Source organism: Hippichthys cyanospilos, chromosome 2 (assembly GCF_059441005.1).
Source record: "Hippichthys cyanospilos isolate Australia breed blue-spotted pipefish chromosome 2, RoL_Hcya_1.0, whole genome shotgun sequence".
Classification (NCBI taxonomy): domain Eukaryota; kingdom Metazoa; phylum Chordata; class Actinopteri; order Syngnathiformes; family Syngnathidae; genus Hippichthys; species Hippichthys cyanospilos.
Genome location: NC_142370.1, coordinates 19,998,999 through 20,026,650, shown reverse-complemented (window position 1 = coordinate 20,026,650; position 27,652 = coordinate 19,998,999). Strand labels below are relative to the sequence as shown.

Sequence of the window (27,652 nt, the reverse complement as noted above, 5' to 3'; positions counted from 1 at the left end):
CTTCGCTGCCGCTTTTGTTGTTGACGCACATATTCGCACACACGCACGCACGCACGAAACCTCAAGACTCGAAAAGCAAGCGTCAGTCCTCTCTACACCCGGAGGGAAGAGAAGCTAGACGCGAGACACGCGAGGTTCCAAACGCGCCAATTGTCTTGAAGAATTTGTCTTCCTCTTGTGCCAACGAGACTCCCGCTGAAGCGCACCCAGCGTGTGCGCTCCACTTCACTTCCAATCGAAGAGCAATCGCGCAGCCAGAATTCGCGCTGCGCTCGCACAACTTGGCATTTCGTCTGAAATGCCCCACTCTTTTGCTTTATTTTGGACTCATTGACTGTCAGTCGCGTCAGTGCGTGTGAAAATGTCAGTTTGCTGCGTGTCCGCACGCACCTGTGCAGGCGAGCGTCTTGGCGCCACAGGTGAATGAATGACCGAGCGGACTGAAGCCAATACGTGGCGCTGCTTTCGCTAGCATCGAACGTTTTAGCACAGCGCCGCGATGATGGACCTCAAGGTGGAACGGGAGGAAATGGACCCAGATCATCTTCCGCCGATTGAAGTTTTCGCGCGGAGGTCCACCCTTCACGGCATCTCGCACATTTTCACCTACGAGCGCTTCTGCTTCAGACGCTGCCTGTGGCTCGTCGTCTTCTTCGCCTCTCTCGCCATGCTGCTTTTCGCGTGCGTGGACCGGATCCATTTCTACTTGGAGTACCCGCACGTCACCAAATTGGACAAGGTCGTCACCCCGACCATGACGTTTCCCGCGGTCACTTTCTGCAACCTAAACGCCTTTCGTTTCAGCCGAGTGACTCGCAACGACTTGTATCACGCAGGGGAGCTGCTGGCGCTCCTGAACCACAGGTAGGCTGGCTTTCCTTCACTTGCAGTAAGAATTCTGAACATAACGTTACTTTTGCAACGTTCAATTCTGATTTTAATCACTTCACACACACGCGCGCACACACGCACACAGACACACACCTGATAGTCTAAATTTGACGTTCTCATTGAAAGGAACGTTTGAATGGATTCAACTTTGGCCTTTATATAATAAGTCTGTATTCTAAAATTCACCCTCAATAAATACTCAGAAGGCATTTAGGGTGTTTTTTGTGTGGCTTCCCTTGTCGAATGTTGGGAGAAGACCGCTTGATTGACACAACAGCCAGACAACGTCACTTAAGGGAGGAGGCAACAAAGCAAGCAAGCAAGCAATGTTTCGAGGTTTGGTGGACTCTTAAGAGTATAGGAATGAAATTTTTGACGTGTATCCTACTTCGCACAGCTAGCCCAGGAAACTGTCTTCACAAAATCTTCCAATTGGACTTGGAAAAATCCAGCATGTGTGATCGCACGCAATTTTTGTGAGGTTGAATGCTTTGATGGACTTTGAAAAACATGCGGCGCTTGGACCACCGGCGATGGGTCTGACTTAAAAGCTGAGTGTGTCTGCTTTAGATGCGCCGTTTTGGCATATAAAAGGACCTGCTGACTATTAATCGTACTGTAGCAAGTCTCTCACACGACATCGTGTTTGTGGATTTTGGCAGAATTGTACACAGCTTGTTTCTTCATTTTCCTCATTAGTATGCCATGAAGTGGCAAATTGTTGTGATGTTTTGAATACATTAAGTAGTAGAAGGAATGTCCTTATACAATTTTGTGGCGCTTTTTGACATTTGACATAACGATGATATAAAATACAATACAATGATTTTGAATGACCAACTTTTTCCCAGTTTCTTCCGACAGGAGCATTTTGAGAATTGCATTGAAAGTTCCATTTTGTTGAAAGACTGACTCACCGCTGGCTCTACAGTATAACTCGGGAGGGTGAAGGTTTTTTTCCTCACCCACATGAGACAGAGCTGCCTCCTAAAAAGTGCTGATTTTAGCACACAAGAAACCAGTTGTATAAGGCCTGCCACCATTTTTGATCCCTGGGATTTTTATAAAATCTTGTCAAACATATGTTACAAAGACAGAGTCGCTTTAAATTTTGTAAATAAATAAATAAATAAATAAATAAATCAACTTGAACAGAGATTGTGAGTCATCAGGCCTTCATTGGTGCAACTCCAGTTACCTCTTAACCTCACAAAGGTCTTTTGCATGAATGAACAAGACAGCAAACTCCAGCAGCTCAAAGACTCTTCTCTAAACAGCAGATAATGTTTGAACTCCAAGTTGTTTTGTTTGTATTTTCCCCCTTTTTCCAGCACAATGGCTCGATGTTACATTACATGTTTTCATTTGCTGTGAGCAGAGCATTAAAATAATATGATGTGAACCTCACCATAGTAAAATCACCATCTGTCATCGGTTTGTACTGATGAAGGTTAAATACATTAGGGAGAGCTGGGAGCATTTGGTGACGTGAGCCTCTGATGAGCTGTCACAGTAGAGATGTTGACGAGTATGCAGCGCCTCCGGTGGCTGCATGTTCAACTTCTTGCACCTGTCACATGCTTTACCGTAGCGATAAAACATTTCTCAGCTGCAGTTGAGAATGGTCTCAGGCTAGTCTTATGTTTTCAGTATAGTCAAGTGTCTTGAATCTGAATGAAAACAAAGAGCATGGAGCTCAGTCCAATATATTCATGAGAAGTTGCAATTTAACACCATACAGTATTTTGCTTCTTAGTTTATAAATCGCACACATGCCAAATATGTCAATGCAAAACTTGATTATAACAATAGAATGTCAACATGTACTGTATATGATTTTTCAATGAAAGACCTTTCGGGTTGGGCAAATGGAATCAATGCAACCTGCACTTTAGCAAGTTCTTTAGAATGTCATATTTTTACAGCAACGCAGAGGGAAGGTTTGCAGCCGATGCATTCACAGCTATTCGGCTCTCTTACGATACGTGGCAGCATGAACAGAAATTTATGAGCCCCGGTTGATGAAAGGCAACGTCCTGGGGCTGACCATAATACCGAGGGGGATGTGGGATATTTGGCTCCCTCACTCCATTTCTGGCTGGCATTTAAGACAGAGGAATGACGCCTGGTGACTTGCGCAAGACAAATATCAAAAACATTTTACTGAAGGTCAAATTCTTGAATCAATACTGTGATTATGTGTGCAACTTATGTGATTCATTCCAAAACATATAAGAGGAGGGAAGCTTTAGCTCTACTATGCCATTAGAGGTGAACAGAAAAAGTCTAAAATATTGTGAGATAATTCACACTGTGCCCATCCTTCCCTGTGAAATTAAGTAGTAACTTCTGAAGATGTCAGGCTCTGGCGATAGAGTGGCCATTTCCAACCATGTGAGTTCATTCCTCAACACTTATGTTCCCTTTTTTTTTTTTTTTTAAACAAACAAGTACTTTTTCCCTCAGAGAGTCCCAGCAAAACATCCTTAATGAGTGAAAAAAAAGTTTGTTTGTTTTTTCAAGTAAATAGCCCACATTTCTCTAGTTAGACAGCATTTACTTACTCTCAAATTATGTTCTTCATTCTGCGCCCTCAAATGAAGGTATGAGATACGAGACGTGCATCTTGTGGAGGAGAGTGTTCTGGAGAGCCTGAAGGTCAAAGCGGACTTCCACAATTTCAAGCCACGACCATTCAATATGTTGGAATTCTATGATCGCACCGGCCACGACATCAACGACATGCTGCTGTCTTGCCACTTCCACGGTACCGAGTGCAGAGCGGAGGACTTCAAAGTGGTACGTTGGATATGAATCAACACAGATTGGGATGATTTTCTTTTCTCTACTCCGAAAAAATGGTGTGTTGAAATTTAATTCAATTTGATTTCATCATGTAGTTGTGCACAATACCATTCACTGGATCCAGATACATTTTTAAGCTGAGGTATATCCCACATAATTGAATTCAAATCCTTTTATTTAGTGCGACAATTTGACCAAATAAAATTGAATTACTTCAATAGACCGCTTTTTTCAGTGTAGTGGAAGTGAGTAGAACATTGCCACTGTCATCATAAAAATCAGTTCTGCATCTCACTATTTTCATGATTGAGTTTCAAAACAAACATGAACATGGCACTTATCAAAAAGACACAAGCATTAGTATGGAGTGCAAATAAAGGAATAATTTTTGACTGTCAAACTTGCTCAAATGTATTTGTAAATAACATTGGAACGGGCTTGATGGAATTGATTCTAAAAGCATTGCATTTTTTTCCCCAAAATATGACAAATGATTGACTTGCGCATTTACCAGCAAAAAACAACGCCATTTGTTTTTTTACCATGTCAATTTGCCATTTTTTTCCCTCATGCTACCATGGAGTATTTGCAAGTCAATACTCCGTTGGGGGGACAGAATGGTATTTAGTAGTTAGCCAACAAGTACACTCAAAGGTATTTTCAAGTTTGTTTGAATCACAGCTAAAACATTGATATTCCAGTTTTTCTGCTGTAATTTGTTGCACATAAAACAAACACATTTAGATTTCAGGAATCATAACGTGGAGAGTACTTTTAAGACTTGCTGATTTGATGTTGTTTTTGCTGCATAGTTGAGACAGCCAAGTCCTGGGCAAATGTTCACACCTGTTTTTTCATCTCTTCAATGTTAACCTCCTATGTTTGAAAGTGAAGGTATGTATGAACGTGCAGTTGTGGAGAATAGACAAATACACTGCACACACGACTAAAGAGAAATGCTGTGAAATTGCAAGAATAAGTCGCAATATCAGCCATCAAAGCCCCACTGTTGCTGCTGTTTCCTGTTTGCAAATCATTTAGTCATACTGCATCTATCGCACGACACATACAAAACTTTTTTTTTTTAGTCACACAGCATGTATCCGTATGAGGGTGAAAAAAAGTGCCCGAGCCACAACATGACCCACTGAGATCAAGCCTGGGAGATTTTTTTTGTTATTGTTTGCATGGTGGTTGACTGGCCAGAAGTCTTGAAACGTTAAGCCTTTAATGAACATTTTCTTCTTTTTTGAGATAAATGGATAATACATGTGAAAAGCAAGCGCATTCACAGGCAGCCTGTCTACTGTGATAGAGCCATTCCAGTGGTCTTTGAAGAAAGAAATTACATCTGTCCAGAACACAAAGGCAGAGGAAAGCTATTTCCCCTGGAGCGGGTTGGGGCCTTTATTTCCCTCAAACTACCCTTTGTTGCCTAAATCTACGTAGATTTTTTAGAACAAGTATTCCCTTTGAAGGTGCCTTTGATGCAATGCATTGGTAATCTATTCATTGTTTTGTTTGCACGTTGCTTGATGAATGAAGAAAGATAGGTATCCCAATAGACTTTTCCTTGTGCATGGATCAAAAGGAGAGGAAAAGAGGCTGATAGGACGTTTTGAAACATTTGCATCAAGAATATAGAGTTTAAGACATGCATTTTAATCCAAGTCACAGCTTTTCCACCTTGAAGCTAAAATCCATGTGATGTATGTGTGTGTGTGTGTGTGTGTGTGTGAGAGAGAGAGAGAGAGAGAGAGAGAGAGAAAGCGAGTGAAAGAGCGTGCACGCGAGCGAGCGAGCGAGAGAGTGGGGGGGGGGGGGTCATGGTTCAGAAAGGAGACTAATTTTATCATGTACCATGTCGAAGACTGATTTGTCAACGAGGTAGGCCTACGTGATGTGTCATTGGTAAGAAACGTCAAGAGAATGATGACATTGAAGAGCAATCAAAACATCACATCATTTACATTACATTGATAGACTACAGAATACTCTCAAAGCATTTAAAACTTTTACCTTTGTTTTATTTTTTTTGACACAATTCCCTATTCTCCCCGCTGATGGGAGGGGCATCCACTCCTGCAAACAAACAATGAGCGCTCGCTCCTGTGACACAACTTGCTTGAAAATGCTTGAATGAAAGCATTATATTAAAAAGAGAAATAGATTCACCAAAGAAAGATGCAGGAGTCATTGTTTCTTTATATAATTATTATTGCATAAGTGGTCACTTTGTAGCGGTATAGGTGGGCAGGGTAGGGTTGAGGAGATAATTGGAACATATTTAGAGACAGGTGTGTTGGCAGCACGGGGATGGGTGACGGAGAGATCATACGGTTTTTACCGCAACAGCGCAACAACGCAACAACGCCAACAACGCCATCAGCGCAAAGAACTCTAGGAAAACGCCACACCACGTCGCCACACAACTCAAGCGCTCAATGCTACGCGTAACTAATAAATAACTGGAAACATCACAAGCATAAGGTCTGGATTCGAGCACATCATTTGCACATCATTTACTCACCATTTCATTGCTGCGTGTAAAAAACATGTCCCATCCCGCGCCCACCTGAGCGGCTAAAATTTGTCACTGGATTAGTCGCTACAAAAGACATCCAGAAAATGACGACGAATTATGTTTGGATTATTTGTCCATGTTCAGATGACATGATGATCTGCCTCGAAGTGAAGAAAACCATAGTGAGCTAAGTATATTAAACTGCATAAAACTTGTACAGTGTGGAATATCTACATGGCTGCTTGCGTGTCTGGCTCCTGTTCAATGTCATGCAGAAAGGTCACATCATATTGTTTTTGACTTTTACCGGTCACTATATTCATTTGTATAAATTATTTGTGAATTGACATTCGAGACAAGGAACCCGCAGACATTCGGAGGCAGTTTCAAGCTAGCTGGTTCGATAAAAAACACCTAAACACCTATTTTCATACGCTTTGATTGCAATTTTAACCTTTTGGCTGCAGGGAAATGAAAGTTGAGACCTTAACCCTGCTTCAGTTACGAGGGGGTTTTCAGGACTAATCATACAACTGGTTCAATGAGTGGGGAATGTCCTAAGAAAGAGAGTGGGAGACAAAAAAAAAAACATGTAGAAACATTACAAGCATTAAAAATAAAACAATTCTATGTCCAAATACCCCACAGTACCAACGCAGGATTAAGGAGGTTGTTTTTGTAGAAATCTAAGGTGGGACACCTTTGTACAAAATAAAGTATTTTTCTCTTTAGTTTAAAATGAATCTCTGTATGATACGCCGGATTTTGTGAAAACACGTCACATTTTATACAGTGTATTCTCTATAAGCATATTAGTAGTAGTAGTAGTGGTAGTTGTTGTTGTTATGCACAAAGTCCAATGAGGAGGAACAAAACCTCTCAGATTTTATTTCAGTACTGTGGTGTTTTTTGTATACTCTCACATGACACACACATCTAGATTTCACTTATAGTGTTTCAAAAGCTTTAAGTGTTTAGCCCCGGACGGAATCATCCTAGAACAACCCTGAAGAATCGTCCTGCCATAACTTGATATTGCTCAGAGCTGTAAATGAACTACTCTCCTTGGAGAGGGGGGCTTTCATAATACGCATGCTTGTATTTCCTTAAGATTGGATGGTTCAAAGGGCCGTTTGTGATGCACCCCACCGGCAGCATTGCCCGGCGGCTTGTGGGTCAGCACAGCTGCGTTTCCTGGCTCCTGAGCATCTTAACACTGTTAAAGTTATGTCACCTCTTAGTTGGGGTGTTTATCCTCATTCTGTCCCCTTGTGCCCTCTCTCATCTTCAGCTGTGTTCTGCATTCCTACTTCATCTAGGGGCCTGTGCAGCAAATCCCTCACGTCAGCCCCCATGGGCATGACAATTCTCATTATGTTTTCATGTCATGCTCTTTTACTCCCTCCTCCCCTCGCTAACTCATTCACTCATTCTCATGCCCTTCCCTTTGTTCTCCTCATTCTCGTGACGTTCCCGTTTTCAATTAGGAGTTGAGGGTTTTTCGTGCAAAACAGAAAAAAAAATCATTCTTAATAAATCCGTCCCCCCCATCTTTTTTCTGGACCGCTTAATTTTTCGTACACACAATCCGGTCTGCCTGCAACACAGTCAGCCTTCTTTCTAAAGATATTAGGCAGCAAATCATTCAAATGGCCTCATAAATGTTCATTTCCCAGCGCGCGCTTTGTTCATAAACAAATGAACACGTGTGGTGAGTTAGTGATATGATATCACTAACCTTTTGTTAGATATGTGGCCGCATGCTGAACTTAAGACCATTTCATGCTGACCAACAGCAAAGAGTCCTCACCGAACGAAGCAACCACATTTCTGAAATCAGCAGGGCTCATAGAGTAATCTTAGGCATAAAAACAGTATCAGTCAGCAGTGGGACTATTAAATGAAGCAGGAGTTTACATTTGACTTCACCAAGCATATTTGAAAACAGATCTCAATACGGTCAGACCTAACCTATTTATTTCTTTGTACTTGTTAATTAAACACGCATAGTCTGAGCGCAAGCATGGTTGGTACAGGTTTGAAGTTGAAAGACATCCAAACAGAGAGATTATTGAGACAAGACTTGATAAAGTTTGAAAGAACGCTCCTTGTCATGCATCAGGACTGCATAAGATTTGGGCCTTTGAGGTTACTTGTGACAGTGCTGACATTTTTTTTCTGTCTGAAAGGTGTCTGTAAGGTGAAATTCAAACCTGAGTCATCTGACACAGGCTGCAAATTTCCAAATATAAATAGTCTCTTGGGTGAAGGCCTTTTCCCTAAAATATATATTTTCCACTTAAGAAAAAAGGAACACTGATTGGAAAGGCAAAGAAAAACCTTACAATGAATGCACTCGCCACATAAAACAAAAGAAAAGTATCAAACGCTTCCTGGTTCTGAATGAATAATGCAGTATGAGTATGTCAACATGAACTTTAGTGGCATTCAGTCCAACAAATATGAACACAAAAAGCCTTCTTTCAGTAGCCTGTGTGCTAACTTTGCTCACTTAAATTTCCATCGGTATTCAGGGTTGCAAAAAGACGGCATAATCTCTCTAGGGATCTTGTGAGCTTCTGTTCCAGTTCCAATGCCAAATTATTTGAACAACTGCAGCAGTGGCCAAATGTTTTCAGCCCAAGATCTTCTTTTCCAGCTGCCAACCTCCCACGATCTACCTTTTTTCTTTCTGTTTTTGTTGTTGTTAGGTTAGGTTTGCGTAGAGGGGACCACAAGCATGTCTCACAGGTAATAGAAAAACTTGCTGAATTGAGTTAGCAAAATTAGCTTGCCAACTCTAAAACATCACCTATAGCGACTCGAATATGAGCCCAAAACCATGCAAAATACAGTATAGCAACTACTGTAACTGAGTTCTATGCGTGCGCACGTATCGTGACGTCATCATGAAAATGGTCCACCGCGGGCATGCACACCCGCTCTCACGTCGTGAATGCACAACTTAATAGCTACGAAGCTAGCTGCAGATTTTAATAATTGCTCGAGGGCATAGAGGAGATGCCAACCATGGGTAATGTTGAACTATTGTGAAATCCCCACCAGTGAGCTCAGTCAAACGCGCTCAACGTGAAGGTCTGGGACATCAACCCTTGCCGTTAAAAGGCGCACGGACAAACGGTATCTCCATAACTCCAGCTGGTTTCTAGACGGATCAGTAATGCTGCTCAAGCACGCTCTATTTGCCCAAGTCGGTGAGGGGAGGCGGGTGAAGCTTTTTATAAAGGCATTTTGGACCGGGTGATGCTGAAAATAGCTCAAGTGGTCTGCATCGCTCTGCCCATGGTTTATTTATCTTGAGGTTTAGTGCAGGTGACTGCAGGTCGGGGGCTCTGTGTTGGCTGGCAAGAGGCTTCGGTGACATGCTGACTGCGCGAGAGCAAGATGACGCTACAATCCCCGCGAGTCATCTCACCTCAAAATCAGCTCAATATTTCCAGCCGATGATGAAGGCACTGAGTCGGATTCCAGCCACCTGCCTGATGAGCTTTTTCTGTTTATACCCTCTGAGTTTTGCCAAGGTCCCAATGTCGCTCCGAATCGCAATCTTGACAGGCTGCGTTTCAATTTTTCACTCGGTGTGAATGGGAGATCACTTTAATGACATGCAGTAAGCCGCTGTCTAACAGAGTGGAAGGAATGAAGCTTTGTAACAGGAACGTAAGGGAGAGAGTAAGAACATCAGTGCGGATAAAATGGGTTATCCAGTTAGCTGATCAGGCATGCACGCTGTTTTTCTTCTGTTTGGTCTTGGGGAGCAGCGATTTGAGATTGCTAAACAAACCTGTGACAACGTGGCTCTGTTTAAAGGGTGGCATCGATTTGATGAGAGCAGACGGTAGCAGGTGAGCATTTTACTCGGGCTGTTTTGTGAAAGACCGAGCTGGAGACCAAATGTAGGGAAGGCAAGAAAGAGGAGGGATTTGGCTGGAGGCGCGTTATCTAGAGCGAAAATTAAGAGTTATAATTAGGATTTGAATAGGAGGTGAAAGCTCCGAGAGATTAGGACGAGGAAGGCTCTCCGCTTGTTCATCTGACTCTCCTATAATGCGCCCCCTTATTTTACTATGCAAGAAGTTCTAGCCCCAAACCCCAGCTTACGTTGAATGATTTTATAAATGTCAATAGGAAAGCCATGGTCAAAGTTGGCATTGTTCGTAACTTGCCAAGAGCAAGCATGGAAGCAAACTCACACAGATAAAAACTCTGCAGGAAGCGGTGACATTCACAACAACAGCAGCCTCACCAGAGATTAGCCGACACACTGATTAGTATTTTCTCAATGTGCCCTTTCACTTTTATATCGGCTTCGGCCTGGCATTTGCTCTGCAATTACCGAGCAAATCTGTTAACTGCTGTTAGTCTGCCTTGGCCTGAAGCCTACTGTTATTTTGAGTCTGGTCTCTACGGAAAATTCATGCCTGTGAAAATAAAGTGGCAGGAGCTACAACTCACTGGGGTAAAGATCTGCGTGTGCGTGTGTGTGTATCCGTGTGTGTGTCTTGTGCAAGTCATGTCTAAAGGGAAGTCACCTTGTTAAGGCGATATCAAGGGGAAGTCAAAAATGTGCTTTCCCTTACTATGTTCTATGTCATTCTAAATAATATTGTGTTTGTGGAGTACGAACAAAGCGGCAAAATCCACCCATTTTCATCCACCTCAGGGGGCGGCCACACTTGCCGTCGATTGAAAATGACATCGCAGCTGCTCAGGTTCTGGTAACAACCACTCACGGCTCACCTTGCAAATGTCACAAGACCAACCTCAGAAAACATACTGTAACTCTAATTTGGCATCTTAATTCATAAATAATGTAGAACTGTACTATTCTCTTAAGTTTTTGTCAAACAGCAAGTTTTCACATTTGGAAATTCATGGGTAAAAATAACGATTGTATTGTCTCATCAGACATAAATATTTCGTTATAGATAATATATAAATATAAAAAAATCCAGGATATAGGAATTGGGAGCCGAATTTTGACCAGCATGTTTAAAACGACCCATTAACTAATCACAAATTCGATCAAAACAAGAACCAATTTAACTATTTAAACAGTTTCTTTATTGACCGTACAGTAAACCCAAACAATTAACGAGAGACTATGCCAGCTCACATATAGCCTAAATTCATAAATAACTGATGGCAATTGAAATGCATTGGGAAAAATGAGAACAAGGAAACCTTCCAAAGTCTCCCTAAAATACTAACAAACATTTAGTAGACAGAAAATTGGATGAAAAAAAAGCCTCCCCCCCCCCCCCAAAAAAAAGTAGCTTATGCAAAAATATTGAATACTGTGAAACTTTACAATGTTGCTGGTGTCTGGATCCCATGAGAACAACACTGTAAACAACACAACCGTACACAAGTTAGTCTTACGTTTGATTCCGTGCTGGAGTTAACATTATTGTATTTTCGACTTTTATTTGTTGCTATGTGCATTTACAGTACATAGAGAAATGTCATAGATGCAGGGATCTCTGCCTTATATGTAGACAGCGTTATCAGGTTGAGCAAGTCACATAAAAACATGTTAGCAATGAAACACTTTATCCGCCGACATGCGGACCCTTTAGCCAGACCGGGTCACAATTATCATAGCTGTGAATTTGGGCTGTGATATGGGAAATAGGAATTTGTTAGCTGTTCAACTGTAACATGAAATGTATTACCCAAGTAAGACCTGCTTACATTATTGATATCACAAAGAATAAGTGCTTTCTTCTTCAAAAGTCGTGTGAACATCCGGCTTTCCTTTGGATCAAACTGGAAAGATGAATACGTTCCATTCTATGTTCTCCACCCACAAACTCACAGTCAACACAATGCAACCGTTCTCTTTACTCCAAATGATGGCAAATGAAAGGCATTTTTCATCCCACTTTGCAGCTATATGAGGCAAGATGGGCATTACTGTTTAATGAGTGATGCTGTGACTGCTACCCAAAGCAGAGGACATCAGTCACTGCAGCATGCAGTCGCGCTTAGCAGCAGCAGGTCTAATTGGCTTTGCCGTCACTGTTGACTTACTGCTGGTCATTGCCCCTCAGCAGCTCTGATAAGTGGATCAGAGCTGAAGGTGGAAGTGAGATCGTGTCGTCTCTTTTTGCCGACCTCTCCGCGCGTCCTTCGGGTGACAGGAACGCACTTGTTTAAGGTAGCAGAGGCTCGATTATTATGCACCCCCCCAGTATTCTCTGCGACACCTCGATTACACCCCAACATTTGGATTTACACCCAGTCGGAGAAATTAAAAAAACAGGTTGAAGGAAATGTGCATCACACACCTTGGAGGCACACGTCTTATGATGTTGCTTTTGCTCTGACCTCTCTTTTACGCAAAGATTTGCTTTTTATGTTTCCAAGACTCTTTTCATTTCCAAGGTGAGTCAGAGCGAAAAATGAATGATGCCACTGGATACTATTCAATTGTGACCAATCTCCTCACCACTCTGGGCCAACAGCGACAAAATATCAGTGCTGACATATTGCACCCTATAAAGTTTATGGGGTGACTTTTCTGGCAAAAACACGCTTCAAGCAAATGATGTTGATGCTAAGCCAGTGTGTCCAAATGCCTGAATTTAAATTCGGTGAAGAGGTCGCCATAGGTCCATGTGGTGGGAGCTGAGTGATGGCGCAGTGCAAGATGAGGCAAAAGGACGCACCGAGACGTCAGGCTGACACTGTGTCGCACTTCTGGTTGACCGGTGAACTATCGGGCGCATCAAAATGATACACTGCAACATGATGTCAATAAAAATCTAATTGTTTTTCAGAGCTTATAAAATGGCTGCCTGCAACCACCTCCACTTCAAGTTCCAAGTTCAGTAGTTCAAATAAAAAGGGACCTTTTCAAGTAATCTAAGTGAGTTACCTATGCTGAAGTGCGTGAGCTCAATCTAATATAAACTGCCGGAAAGAAAATATGGGCGGTGGTAAAAGGTTAATTGAAATATGAATAACTTAAGACAAAAAAAACTCCTTGGTGGGTCATTAGTAATCACAGAATCAGCCCGTTTACTTGGAGATGGCTTGCTCCTCATTATAAACGCTTTTGTTGCCCGGCAGCGAAGGGGTGCTTGGATTCATGCGTGTGTGTCGTTTAAATGTTATCGCCGCCTTGTGTTGCCACCTGTGACACCTTATTAATGCAAGTGTTGTTTTAATTATACGCTATGGGAGGGAGGTGTGTAACTGAGTGGCATTGACTGTGAATACCGTTAGCATGAAAATGTGCACAAATGTGTTTCACTGCTAATGAGCATATTTAGCAATAGAAGAGGGTGTTTTTACTAGAACATTTCTTTAAAAACTTGTCTGGTGATGAATCACTTTAAACACAAAGAAAAGTCGTTTTAGTACATATTCATAATCATTTAATCAATCTTAATCAATCTTTTTTCAGTTGGTATTGCAAGAACTCATAAATCAACTGTAAACGTGGTCATCTTGGGCTCAGCATAATAGCATCTCTGTTGTTGCCATGAAAACAATGGATCACAGATCTGCACAGATATGCAGGTCTGCCCCAATGTTATTTAACAGTGGGGCTAATTTGCTAATTAACAATGCGGTACTGTATTAATAGTGTATTATAGCGTATTCGTTGAAAACCTTCCTTGTCCGGGGAGCTGCCAGGAACGTGGTGTATCTTTGAAAGAAATTGATTGATAAATGGTTCTATCATTCTGGTACTCTAGGGTTAGGCAAAGATCCAAAAAGGGGGTGTCACAGAAGAAAATGGAAATTCAGTCTTGACTGAAGCACTCAGGCTGGAACACGGGCTCACAGCCAGCGTGGAAAACGCTTCTCGCAATGCAAAGAGCAAACACATGCACCAAAAATAAATAAAAAAAATAAATACGTTCAAAAAGCACTTTGACAGGAGAAGACAAGTGATTCGGACAGACAGCAGAAACAAAACAGAGAAATGACCCATGATTGTCCCAAGAATCAAAGGATGCTGAATTGCAAGGAAACAAAGACACTGCAAGGGAGGAATGTTATAAAAACAAAAAAAAAATGACATTAATGAACCTGTTTGCATTGAGTAAGAGCATGCGAGGGGTTTTCATATGTTGGTTTGTTTTTCTCAGCAGAGTACTTGATTACAGAAGAAATTCATCCCATACAACTAATCTATAAGTATTTTTAATAAAAGCTTTATCGTTTAGAGACATTGTCAAATTTAGAATGGTCCACTTCAGGTCCTGAATACATATCGTCAGATTTCTGTGCTTTTGCGTAGAAGCAGATCAATTAAACATTTGCCACTTTTGTTTCTGAAAACAACCTTCACATTATTTCGTGAACGTAATGTCCTACTTTCGATTAAGGGATGGAAATAAAAGTATCCACTTCTTTGATTTGAAATTAAAGCGTGCTAAATTAAAGAATTGACAAAATATTGCCCGATTATTCAATTATTGAAAAAATTGTTATGAGCTCAAAGAAAATTCATGATCTGAAAGAGATTTCTGGTAGGAATATATTTGTAGAAAATAAAATTGTTATTTCTTTCAAATACTCCATAAAGAAATTATTTGTCTGAAGTGTGAATAGTTGAAAATCGACAACTGTACTTGACAAAAATAGAAAATGATTCTTGACCAAATGCGTGAAAGATCGCCCATACCACAACATAGTAAAACAATTGATTTAATCCAGACAGAGTGGGAAAGTACACGAGGCCTCGGGCCAGTCCTGCCACAGGTCGGAGCAGAAAATGGCAACGTTTCACCTTCAACATTCAGTTCTTATACCCTTTTGGGGCATCTAGTCCCACTGTGGAATGCAAGTGTGTGTGTGTGTGCGTGCACGTGCCTGTCGGTGTGTGCGTGTGTGCGTGCGTGGGGGTCTGTTTGCGTGGGGATGGTGTCTTCAAAAGTCTTTGTTCTGCCGGCCATTCTTTGAAGCGGGAGGAAGTCTGAGCACCATAAACTCTGACTGATATCTTCTCTTGAAGGCCACACCTAGCCTTTTGCTCCTGGTGGAATGTTGTCTCGGGGGGTGCTATCTGTTCCTTTTGGAGGTGCCGACTTGTCTTTATTTCCCCTGGGCCAGGACCATATCTGCTTTATACTGACATTACGTCGTCTCAATCTTTATTAGAATAACACAGTTCCATGTACACACTATTTTATTGATATATTGAATTTGAAAAATATGAATTTCCTGCAATATATATATATATATATATATATATATATATATATATATATATATATATATATATATATATATATACACACACATATATATACACACACATATATGTATTATAACATAGGCACCAACGATCCGGCCGCAACCCACACAGAGCTAAACTGTTTTAATACTACCACTCACCCAGGTGATGAATCATAGAAGTATGCCAAAAATACACTTAAGAGTACTCTATTGCTCAAGTACACTATGCAAAAGTGTTGCACGCAGCAAGTTCAGAGTGAGCAAATTTCAAAGTTTGGCACGCATCATCTGTGCTGTGCATCTGCATGAGGTGTGCATATTTTAACTTCTGTGACATGCTCCCATATGTCCATGTTTTGATTTTGCCATGGTGCAAATTGTGTGTGATTTAGTCATATGGCTTTCTCAGAGGACCTTTTCTCTGCGGTACACATCACAACACTCTGATCTGTTTATAATGTGGGCCGATTGTTGTACTCCGCAGCACACATAATGAGAAGAACGGTGTTAAAAGCAACAGTGTTCCATAAATTAGATTTGAGCTTGTTTACTCTGAGCACTTCAAACTTGACTCAGGGAATTAATTACTCCACACTGATGTAAGCATTGTACGTAAACTCATTATGAAGGTAAAGAAGCCATTGGTTGAAGTCAGGGTAAATTATGAGAGGAGCTGGTATGTCTCTAGCAAGTGACATTTCAAAGTCTCTACTGAAGGGAGGTATGCGCTGATATGCTTGGTGACTGCTTTTAGGCTTTGGCTAATTTATTTTCTTTTTCTGAATTCTCATTATTATACACTGCATATCATTAGACATGCACTAAGGATATTCTCCAACCACACATGCATGTTTAAACTTAATTTTAATTGAAATACAGACACGGTGGAGCTACTGAAGACAAACAATCCATTCTGAAATGCTGGTCAACAACTAAATTGTTCACTCATGAAAAATGACTTTGCCAATCAAAATGTCCCCATAATGCTCTTATTCATTGCTAGTTATAGAGATTTATTTTAAACGACTATAGGTGTTTGTAACTATTAAAACAGATTACACACACTTTTACATTAGTTATTTTTTCCTCAAATAAGAGCACTAATACTTGAGTACATTTTTTTTTGTTCCCATCTCTGGTTAAAAACTAACCCGGGGGTCAGTACTCTTGGAGACTCCAAGAGCCATTTTACGAGTAATTCTCTTATTCATTAAATGAACGCCAAACTCAAACTATCAACATGCGGTTCCATAAAAATGCAAACCAAAAAATGCCATCTGTTTTGTCAGCATTTAATCATATGCTGATCATGCCATCGGTCAAATTGAATTAGGTACCCATAAAATATATGTCCATTCATCCATTCTCTATAGCCGCTTATCCTCATGAGGGTTGAAGGCTTGCTGGCGCCTGTTACATTTATAAAACCCGCAAACGACTGTCATTCACATTAAAAGGAAGGACTCCTTATTTTCCTAAAACACAGAGAGCCTCTTTAGAAAGACGAAAGAGCCACATGCGGCTTTGCAGCCGTGGGTTGGAAAAAAGTACGCAAAAATATATTTGCTGTTTATCCATTGGCGTGGAAAATCATCTTGGTGTCGAAACTCATCATGAACAAGATAAGGGAGAGATTTGCTGTCAGAATCTTTCAGTCAGCCTTGAGAAAATCATGTTTAATCCCAGTTAACCCTACTGTCTGCCACCTAGAATGTTGTCAGCTATAATAAGGGGATGTCTTGCCTCTGTGACTGGCCCCTAGGCTGTTTATCCCTCTATGTTTACTCAGCTGTGCCCGACAAGGGCTTGGTGCTTTGGAATTATAGCGCAAAGAGCTGTTGCAGTGACTGTGTGTGCCTGCCCGGCATTTTTCTCAGCATGAACATCGTAGACACGGCTTTTTAGCACGAATCTACATGCAGGGGATTAGCGGGCGGGCATGGCAAAAGATCAGCAAGTTAATGTCATGTTTCTGTTGTTGGTTGTTGTGAGTTGGTGTTTTGGGGTCTTTCTTGTATTTTCAAGTTGTTGGTTTTTTTTGCCTCATGTGTCTTGTTCTTCCTGTTTTGTTCCCCTCATGTCTGTCTTTGTTATTATGATTGTGTCCAACTGTCTGTGTTTGCCCCGTGAGTCTGCTTTTTTCCTTTTAAATTTAGTTTGGTACTTTCTAAGTTTTGTTCTAGTTTGTCTTTCCTCTGAGTGGAATCAAATCTTCGTTTTTGAGCACATCTACCTCCTTGCTTCCGTGCATCTTTTGGATCCTTCCATCGATTCACAAATGAAAATGAAACTGAGGATTTTTTTTTGCATTTGTAGGAATAAGCTGAACAATTTGAAGTTGTAAGTGTATGCAATTGTAATGTTTCAATGGGTCGAAAATGACAGGAGCATAACGTAAAATATAAATGATTGAATGCTTTGTATTTTAATGGAAAATATATTGAGTTTTTGGTCAATGTGAATTCTTGGCCAGTAAATGGTCATGATGAGAAATGATAAGTGAGGATGTCTAGCTAATAAATTGACCAAGATGGCCACCGGCCGGAAAGGGGAGCAGGGTCGAGACTCTTCAGTGTACCAAATACATTTTCCAAGAAGGCCACCACACTGGAAAGTCACTAGGGAGTGCTTCGGAGCAAGAAACGGAGGTGTACTTAATAAATTGTCCAGGATGGCCCGCCCCTTGGAGGGGGCCCATAGTGAATGGATATCAATGCGTCATTTTCTAACTTTGCCTGGTTTCAAGCCAAATAAAAGGTATAAATCAATGTTTTTTGCCCACAAACGAGGCTCACAAGTACAAAGTATCCAAAAATGATGTGAACGGAGTCACAGTGACGAGTTAATGTGACATTTTTGAGTTGAGTTTAGTGAGAGCTCTCCCTCCGGTAACAACTCTCTTAACGACTCTGCACTCTAGCGGACTCAATACACTGCAATGTAAAAATGACTTTTTTGCTCACGCGCTTCAAAGCCAAAGTTGAAAGTGAGCCAATATTCAAAATTCTTGAACATATGGCAAGTAAAAGTAGGTTGTTTTTTTTGCTTGTTTTTTATTAATATTATTATAACACATACGTTATTATTTTGAGCGTTAATCCGAAGTGAGGTTTATCCCTGATCTGATCCTGTTCTCATGCCATCATCCGCCATTACTTCAAACATCATTCCTAATTTGTTGCATTTCTTATGGATCAGATGGTTCATAGTGTCAAAAGCGAAAGCAGCTGCTCCCCCAAACAACTCCCTGTGGATTAAAAAGAGCCATTTCAACATTACTGCGAACATGTTAGACATAGAGTCAGTGTTTACCCTTACAACCTCAACCTTTTTACTTCTCAGTCAGAATGTTGCCGACCTTTTTACTTGGACTGTAAGGGAAATATCAGTCGTTGTGTTGCAGCAATTATTCAGTCATAGGCAAAGTAACACTGCAACAATTACCAATTGCCAGTTAGTATCCATGCTTTTAATATTTATTCAGCAAAGTTTCCACAGAATTAAAAGCGGATGTTTTAAGACTGTGATTAAAAGATGTTCAATTAGCAGTATTAATGAATTGATCATAACTAATGTTATTATTCCTAACAAGAAATGAAACAAGTCAGTGTGTTATTTTGATTTCTAATCAGCGCTTTAACTGGGTGGGCAAGCGACGGCACAGTGTACCAGCAATTCTCCATTTTAGCCTCCAGCAGACCAGAACTTTTCACGACGTACCGGGTATTCATACAATATGACCCCATAGTAGCCTTTCTTGTTGCATTTCTCTCTTGCACGTTGTGATAACTCACGTGACTACTTCAGTGATTCGCGTACAAATTCAAGCTAATTACGGCGACGGTAGCATACGGCACAAGTCTCCGGGCTAACGGGATTGTCGGCATCTCGCCATGCACAAGATACATTAGGTTCATTGAAATGCATTCAGACGTTTCAAACTCAGGTGGAATTTACTTTTAGATAATGCATTTATTAACTATAGATCCATTTAATGATCTGCTGTTACCCCTTTGCCTAATTTACCTGGCAACTGTCAATAAATAAGGGGTCTAGCGACACATACTGTTATTTTTTCATATTTAAATCACAGTTTCTAATGATTTTCCCTGGAGAAATGTAGGGTTAGAAAGATATATTTCAAAAGAAGTAGTACTCCGTACACCCACCCAGTACCCTCAAGTGCCCCTTTACCCAGCGCTCCAATGCTATCGTCTCTGAAGGTGATAGGTAGTGAGTGGCTGGACAGAGCCTGGGAATAGGATGAGAGAGGCAGAGCGTCTCTACTGGCCTGTGAAATATTCATCAAATGAAGCAGAGGTGGGTGGGGAAGTGCGGCAGGAGAGAGACGAGTCCACAGGGGCAAACGACGTCATACTTTTCGGCATAGGCAAGAGAATTACAGGCAAAAAAAACATGGCCGAGGAGGCGGTGCAAACTGGAAAGTTAGTTTTTATTACAACTCTACTGCATGTGTGCAGCTTCTTAAAAATGTGGATACAGGAACCAAAGCTTATGGCCTTAAAATTAGGAGCAAATCTGCCTGCCCCGTCACAAAATGCAAGATTTCTGCATGTCTCAAAATGTCTCAAAACATATTTTATAGAACGGTTTTTCAGATTTGCAGATTTTAATCATAGACAAAAAAAACATTTTTACTTAAATATTCAAAGAAAAAGTGCAGGGCGCTCCCACTGGCATCATTATGTCTTAAAACAATGCATTAAAAAAAAAAAAAAACTGTTGTTTTGACAGTAAATAATGTTTTACAAATCTTCAAAATAACTAAAATGTTGAACCTTCACGTATGATTATCTTTTGTCTCATTTTAAACAGCGATTGCAGGTATCATACAAGGCAACTTAGAATAAAGAATTCCCTGGGGTTAACAGAATTAAATTGATATTTTATCAGCCGTTAAATTCTTTAAAAAAGTAAATAAATAAGAGCACACTCTGAAAACAGATGGGTTAAACCAGTGCTTCTCAAATAGTGGGGCAGGCCCCCCAGGGAAAGGGCTCTGTTGTTGTCATGTGAGCTATAATTGCAATTAAATAAAAAAATTATGTTTTCTTTTCCTTTTTTTTTTAAGTTTCTGGCACTTTGATGCACGTGGTTATTTTTAACTGTTTTAGACTAAGCTGTAACCCGTAGAAATATTGCAAAAAAATAATTTAGGGTTGCTGAAAGTTGATTTATATTACATTTTTTCTTGTGTTAATGTTAAAATGTATACAGGTTTAGGTATACTTTTTCAATGTTTATAGTTAATAATCGAAATTCATAATCAGCACATCGAGTGGGGGTTGGGGCGAAACGTTTTTTTCTTTCCGAGGGGGGGAAATATAATTGAGGAGCACGGGGTTAAACAAATTATGGAACAATAAAATGGCCATCCCAATATTTTGGTCAATTCGATCATTTTTCTGGATTGTTTTGCATAACCCGCCTGCCTGCCTCTCTTTGTTTATTAACAACATAAAACTGGGTTGTTTTATTAATGAAACAATCCAACAGGTCTTTTTTTTCGGGGGGGTTCATACTCATATTAATATTGTATATTTTGATCATTTAATCAGTTATTTAAATAACATGGACGAGGTATAATATAATTTGCCATGTTGTGTCAAACACAATACACTATACATTGCACATAGTGAATTAGCATAATACAGGAAAAACTGTTTCCACTTTCCCAAGCTGTCCTCAATTTTGCAAGTGTTACCATAAGCACAAGCGCACTAATGGATTGAAGTTACCCTGCTGAGACCTCTCTTAACAGCTGTCGACAGACTTGTTAACAGGATGGGAAAGTGCAAATAATGTGCATCTTAAGTCAGATGCATATTTATGTGCATTATATTTAATGACAATCGTGCTCTGCTGAGTGCTTTTAAAGGCACTCAAGCAGCAAAACTGGCTGTGAGAGGCAACTTTATTTATCATAACCCTCTGATGGGTTGTGTCTTTGTTGAGCACTGAATATTGTGAAAAAGCAACACAAAAGTACTTCAAGTATAAATTAGGCGCAAAGCAAAGTTCGTCTTAACCATTTAGAATCTCTAATGAATACAATGATCTATTTATGCCATTTTTCAACACTTCCACCATACAGTATGCATGATCTGTAATGATCATGTGCTTTGTGATTTAATCATTAATCTTTAACAACTCCTGTCAGCATGCAAGATAGAAAACTGCGAAACACAGTACATGTTGGAAGCTTATTCATACATAATACCCCTGTCACACTATCAGTCATTAACAGACATTACGCATCCCTCCCCATAATCAATCCTGATGCCGCTGAACATCATGCACCTGTCATGCCCATTCAACTTACATTTATACACAACTGACTTATTTATGAGAACTAGTATGACCGTGAACAGAACAGTATGTAGTGTGCTGTGTAGTCTAAATTCCCGCGCTTTCATTCTTTCAGTTGGGCTGAAGCTCTTCTGACAGCAAATTAGTTCCAATCAGGGTACACATGGGCTGCATGCTGCGTGTGAAGTATTAAGCCACAAACAACAGACTGTTTCAACACAGTAGGCAATTGATCATAACTCGTCGTCACTTCTCACACACACACACACACACACACACACACACACACAAGACTGACACAGATATGTTGTTGTCAGTGGGCATATACCTACAGTATCTACATTTAGTAAAGTATTATACACCTGTATTGATATCTCACACTGCCTCGAACATCTGTTAAAAGCAATTTTCCTGCCTGGGATGCTTGGTCGCCATGGTAACACAAGGAATTGCCATGAAGTGTGTGCCAGTAAGAAGAATGTTGAATCCCCAGCCTGCGGGTCATCGAAACGTCACTGAAATGAGATTTCCTTCAATATGCAAGAGTAAAAACGTTAAGCTTGATTTTTCTTCTCTTTCCTTGTCTTCATTGCTTTCCATTCCGAAAGACATCTACACGGTACATATTCTTTTTCATACGCTTAGCTTCAAATGGAGACAAGCACTGACCCCTAGCGGAACTTCTGAGAAGTATTTTAACACACACTAACAGCCTAACCTATCGAGGGGTCTGCAGGATGAAAAAAAAATGCCTATGTTTACCTTTCAGGTCTTCACTCGCTATGGCAAATGCTATACATTTAATGCCGGGGACAATAATCGGCCTCCCCTTCTAACAACTAAAGGAGGAATGGGGAATGGACTGGAGCTCATGTTGGACATCCAGCAGGACGAGTACCTGCCTGTCTGGGGAGATACAGGTGAGTTGGAACACGAGTCTCTTTTTTTTAAATATCATACACCGCATGCGCTTTTCCGCTCCTCAGATGAGACATCATTTGAAGCCGGAGTCAAGGTGCAGATCCACAGTCAAGATGAACCTTCTTTCATCGATCAGCTCGGTTTTGGAGTGGCTCCTGGATTCCAAACATTTGTCTCTTGTCAGGAACAGAGGGTAGCGACTTTGTCTTTTAGCAAAATACTTTTGTATGCATGCTTCTTTTCAAACGCTTTCGTGAGCTTACGCCTCAACCTGCCTTTGAGTTGTTTGTTTGAGGGACCTCGCTTTTCCAATACTGTTGGAGGGGAGTTTATAAACTTATTTTCATATATGTGCTGTTATTTTTTGTTCGGTTTGTTAGGTTTAATTTGTTGTTAAAAACGGTCATCTTGCGAAAATCAAACATTGTTTGCTGCAGCTGATATATCTTCCACCACCATGGGGAGACTGCAAGGTGACAGCCATGGACTCGGACTTCTTTGATACTTACAGCATCACGGCCTGTCGTATTGACTGTGAAACACGCTACCTGGTGGACAACTGCAACTGCCGCATGGTGCACATGCCAGGTGACCATGAGTGTGATCTCTTCATTGAAATAAATATGGAAACCTTTTGGCTTAATTTGAGGATGAATTATTTATGTATTTATTTTTCACCAGATTTTCTGAAGGTTATATCACGTAAAAATATTCTTGAAAAACGCTCATTTTTGCAGAAAAAAAGGCTCACTTTTTCCAGAACACTTCATTCAATTTTTTTGAAAATTCTTTGTGTGTGGTACTCATCTTGAAGTGGCCTTTCCAAACACAGCTTGGATTTGGGCAGATTATTATTATTATTATTATTATTATTTTAAACCTGTCACGTTGCCACTTGAACATAACACACACACACAAACTCACACGCATACACCAGTTTTCTACCCTCCAAAAATATTGCCCAATGTGAATCATGTCTCAAACAAAAGAGCTCTCAAAAAAGAATGAACTTGCATGATGTACAATAGCGCAACTAACAAGCTATGGTCAAGTCAAAATCATTTATATAACCCTGAAGTACAACTGATTCTTGATGTCCTTCCTTCACACTTACTTTCTTGCCACTGCGTATCCTCTACCAGCTGACTTTGAACTGAAGTTGAGAGCCTGGGTCCATCCCAGACAAGACTGATCATCGGTCATTCAAAGAACGGACACATTGAGACAATCATTAAGATACACAAATGGACAATTTAGTCAACAATGAGCCTACAGCACATTTACTTGAACCCCCATTTCACAGATTAGGCCCGTAGACAACAAGGAAATTCACAAACCGTATGCAAAACTGGTCATAACAGTATCCTTCTGCAATCTATGTTGTTAATCAGTATCATGTACAGTTACTGCAAGCTGTACAGTTACTGCAGTCTCTGAAGCCCTAAAGGACTTCACACATTTTATTCATGCGTCCTGGTTGCAGGCGATGCACCCTACTGTACCCCGGAGCTGTACAAAGAATGCGCTGATCCCGCTCTGGGTAAGAAAGAGTTTTTGTTCAACGCTGGTCAAGATTCTGGAACCATACACATTGCTGTAATATCATGACATTATCCATTTCAAACAGAACAGTTTCATCTAACAAGTCTCATGATCCTTTTTTCTTGCTCCCCAGATTTCTTGGTGCAGAGAGATAACGATTTCTGTATGTGTGAAACACCATGCAACATGACCAGATACAGTAAAGAACTGTCCTTTGTCAAAATCCCCAGCAAGGCCTCTGCTAAGTATCTTGCAAAGAAATACAACAAATCGGAGCAGTACATTAAGTGAGTAGCAACACTGAATATCATCCATGTGATCATCCAGAAAAAAAGGGACATACTAGCATAATTGACTTGCAATGCTTCTATTCAAACGGCTGAATCTCCAGCAGAACCTAGGCGTCAAATCAAGGGAAATCTTTTGCAGGCAACAGCCGATCTCCATGTTGGCAAATTGCAACGTCGCGATTCCATAAACAGTAGATGGGCTATACGGTAGCCTCAGAATTAGGCTCATCTATTTTCAAATGATGGCTGGCGGACGACCGTGAAGCGGCATCACGCAAAAATCTTTTCAGTGCTATTTCATATTTTCCATGATTTAATCCGAGACGTGTCATTAACCTTGCATCTGTTTTTGTTGTTGTCGTTTCAGTTCAGAAAAATTGCTACATTTCCTTTAAATGCTTAATTAGAACTCTTAATTCTGCAGGGAAAACCTTCTGGTTTTGGACATCTTTTTTGAGGCTCTTAACTATGAAACAATTGAACAGAAAAAGGCTTATGAAGTGGCTGGACTTTTAGGTACTGTATTATGTATGTGGATGATGCTGATGATGATGTCCAGTTTTGGTGATCGTTTGAATTCAAGTATCCTTCCTGCCTTGATTTCCACATTCCAGGTGATATTGGTGGTCAAATGGGACTTTTCATCGGAGCAAGCATACTCACCATTCTGGAGATATTTGATTACATTTATGAGGTGAGTCCTTTTTGAAGAAGTGCAGTAGACTAAAAAGTCTAGAATAAAATAGAAAGCCTTTGTTGTCATTGTATAGCAACGAATGATTGGCGGATAGTAAATACTGTATGAACAACAAAATATTTTAGAATAGGACAACACCCAATTACTGGGTTTTGGGATATATTAAAAAAAAAAAAAAAAACTGTATATAAAAAGTTTCAAACCTTATTGTGCCCTGTGCAACTAAGGGAACAAATATTAAATAAATGAACGACAGAAATGGCAAACAAACAATGCAGTGATGATACAGTTGCACAACTGTGCACACCCTAAAAAATGGGACTCAACTCATGTTAAATGGGAGTCAGCACACATCCGCCATTGTTTGAAGTGCCTGTGAGTAATTCTAAATAAAGTTCAGCATTTGTAGTATGCACATAGTATGGCACAACAGTGATATTACCAAGAACTATATGTGTCTCCAAAATTGGACCCAGGTGTTGACTTTTCATATCCACAAGCGCTAATTTCATCTTGGTTTCTTTAGTCGTTGACCATTTTGTTTATATCTACTCAGGTGATAAAGTACAAGCTGTGTCGCTGCTCTGGTACAAAGCGCAAACACGACAACAATGATCAGGGTACTGTGTTGAGCCTTGACGATGTCAAGTGTCATGTCAGTGACTTCCACTAGAAGTCTGATAGCGTCCTCACGGACTTTGTTCAGTGCTGTAAGCCAAGAGGCAAAGTACTGCATCTCAACTGTGCGGCAACTTGCGGAAGAAGGGAAGACAAAGACTCTCTCGGTCGGCAGCAGTGACGAACGCGACTGACTTTGAAGAGCCGCGTGGCAATCTCTCATAAAGGTAGCAACAAAAACCTCATAAAATACACGCATGAACAAAACTCAAGTTCCAAAAGAAGACTCCGGCTGCTTGTTATATTAAAATAACAAATAGAACTGATTTTTAAGTCCCGTGTTGAGTTGCATGTAACTCTTACTGACTTTTCAACTACTCGCCATCTTTGTTTTTCCATGCCACCCAGGCCATATTCGGACAGTCCTGCCCTGTTAAATTCTTGGGAACACTTGGACATTATACAGTATTCTACCTCATTGTGCAGGATGACTTGAGAATGAGTGCAAGCGCAAGTGACTGAGCTAAACATAAAGGGACAAAATTCCAAGGTCTGTTTTGAAAATGATAAAACCCGGCAGATGAAAATACAGCCTTGGCACAATCATCTGCAGAGTAGCAGCTGCAGTCATTCATAGGGATACTGTAGTGGAAAAGCCTCTAATGCTCTGCCTGGACCGATTTATGTCAAATAGTAGTTCAAAACATACGCCCAATTCACTATTTCTAACAATGTATTGAAAATGACTGACAACTTTGACTGCAGATATTGTTTGCATTACTTTTTTGAAATGACGTGTTTAGGTGACAATATTTGCTGATATTCTCATCATTGAGGGCTTGTGTCCCAATGTCGTATTTATCAATGAATAGTTAAAGTGCAGGTGAGGTTGTATACTGATAGCATCTGTGTGTGTTTATCATAGTGCAATGCAAGTGCCAAAGGGCTGACGCTGATATCGGAAGAGTACACATTGTTTCCAGCAGTGCCTGTTTGAAAGTTTGTCTTTGTTTGAAACTTTGTCTTGCAACATTACGTAACATGTTATTTATACTGTACATTTTCAGTCATTTCCATTAAAGTGTCACTGAAGACACGCAAGATTTAGATCATTTTTCATTGAAAATGAATAAATTATTATAAATTTCAAAAACTTGCTAATGAATGTGTTCTTACGGAGCAACAATATGTTTTAAATATAATCGTAGGTCTACTTATCATTAAATTATATTACATGGGGGTTTCAAGAGGTCGCCATGTCTCTTATAGTTACTGATGTTAATGTTTATTGCTGCATTGACTGTAATGTCCCTAAATTACACATACTCCCTGGGAATATTTTAGGAGTACATTGGGAGTAAATTACACATTTTACCGTGGAGTATGTGTAATTTTTTTGCATGCGCCCGTGGTAGGTTTAGGGGCATTACGGTAAATGCAGCAATAAACACTCCTCTTGCTGTCTGTAACTAAATCTTACAGTGTCACTTTAAACTTAATGCTGAGGTTTAAGATTATATATATATATATATATATATATATATATATATATATATATATATATATATATATATATATATATATATATGACAAAATTATATTAGTATAGTCTAAATTGTATACTACTGTAGTAGCTTTGCTATGTGTCCCTATTTTCTGTATGATGTGTTAACAGTGAACAGGAATATTAAGCTTTATCTTTGGGTTTTGTGGCTTCTTATGTTGCATCAAGTTATTACAGAACTGTGTTTTGCAGTGCGTACTGCATGAACTCTTTCACATAGTCTCTATCCAGAAAAAAACATTCATCTCCAAGTG

General features: G+C 40.2%; 1 protein-coding gene across 2 annotated transcripts; it reads left to right on the top strand.

Annotated features, from left to right (window-relative positions):
- The first annotated feature begins 47 nt into the window (after positions 1–47).
- LOC148427771 (acid-sensing ion channel 1-like) lies at positions 48–27,356 on the top strand. 2 transcript variants are annotated; one of them, XM_088407589.1, is made up of 10 exons: positions 471–864; positions 3,495–3,690; positions 22,536–22,686; positions 22,753–22,880; positions 23,125–23,275; positions 24,171–24,227; positions 24,363–24,516; positions 24,944–25,035; positions 25,134–25,213; positions 25,773–27,356. In XM_088407589.1, exons 1-10 carry the CDS (start codon positions 500–502, stop codon positions 25,887–25,889), a joined length of 1,491 nt encoding a protein of 496 aa, XP_088263715.1. In that variant the 5' UTR covers positions 471–499; the 3' UTR covers positions 25,890–27,356. The 2 variants fall into 2 exon arrangements, 1 of the variants encoding a protein (XP_088263715.1); XR_015864741.1 differs by lacking the exon at positions 24,944–25,035 and having other exon boundaries at positions 48–864; positions 25,773–25,840.
- The last annotated feature ends 296 nt before the right edge of the window (positions 27,357–27,652 follow it).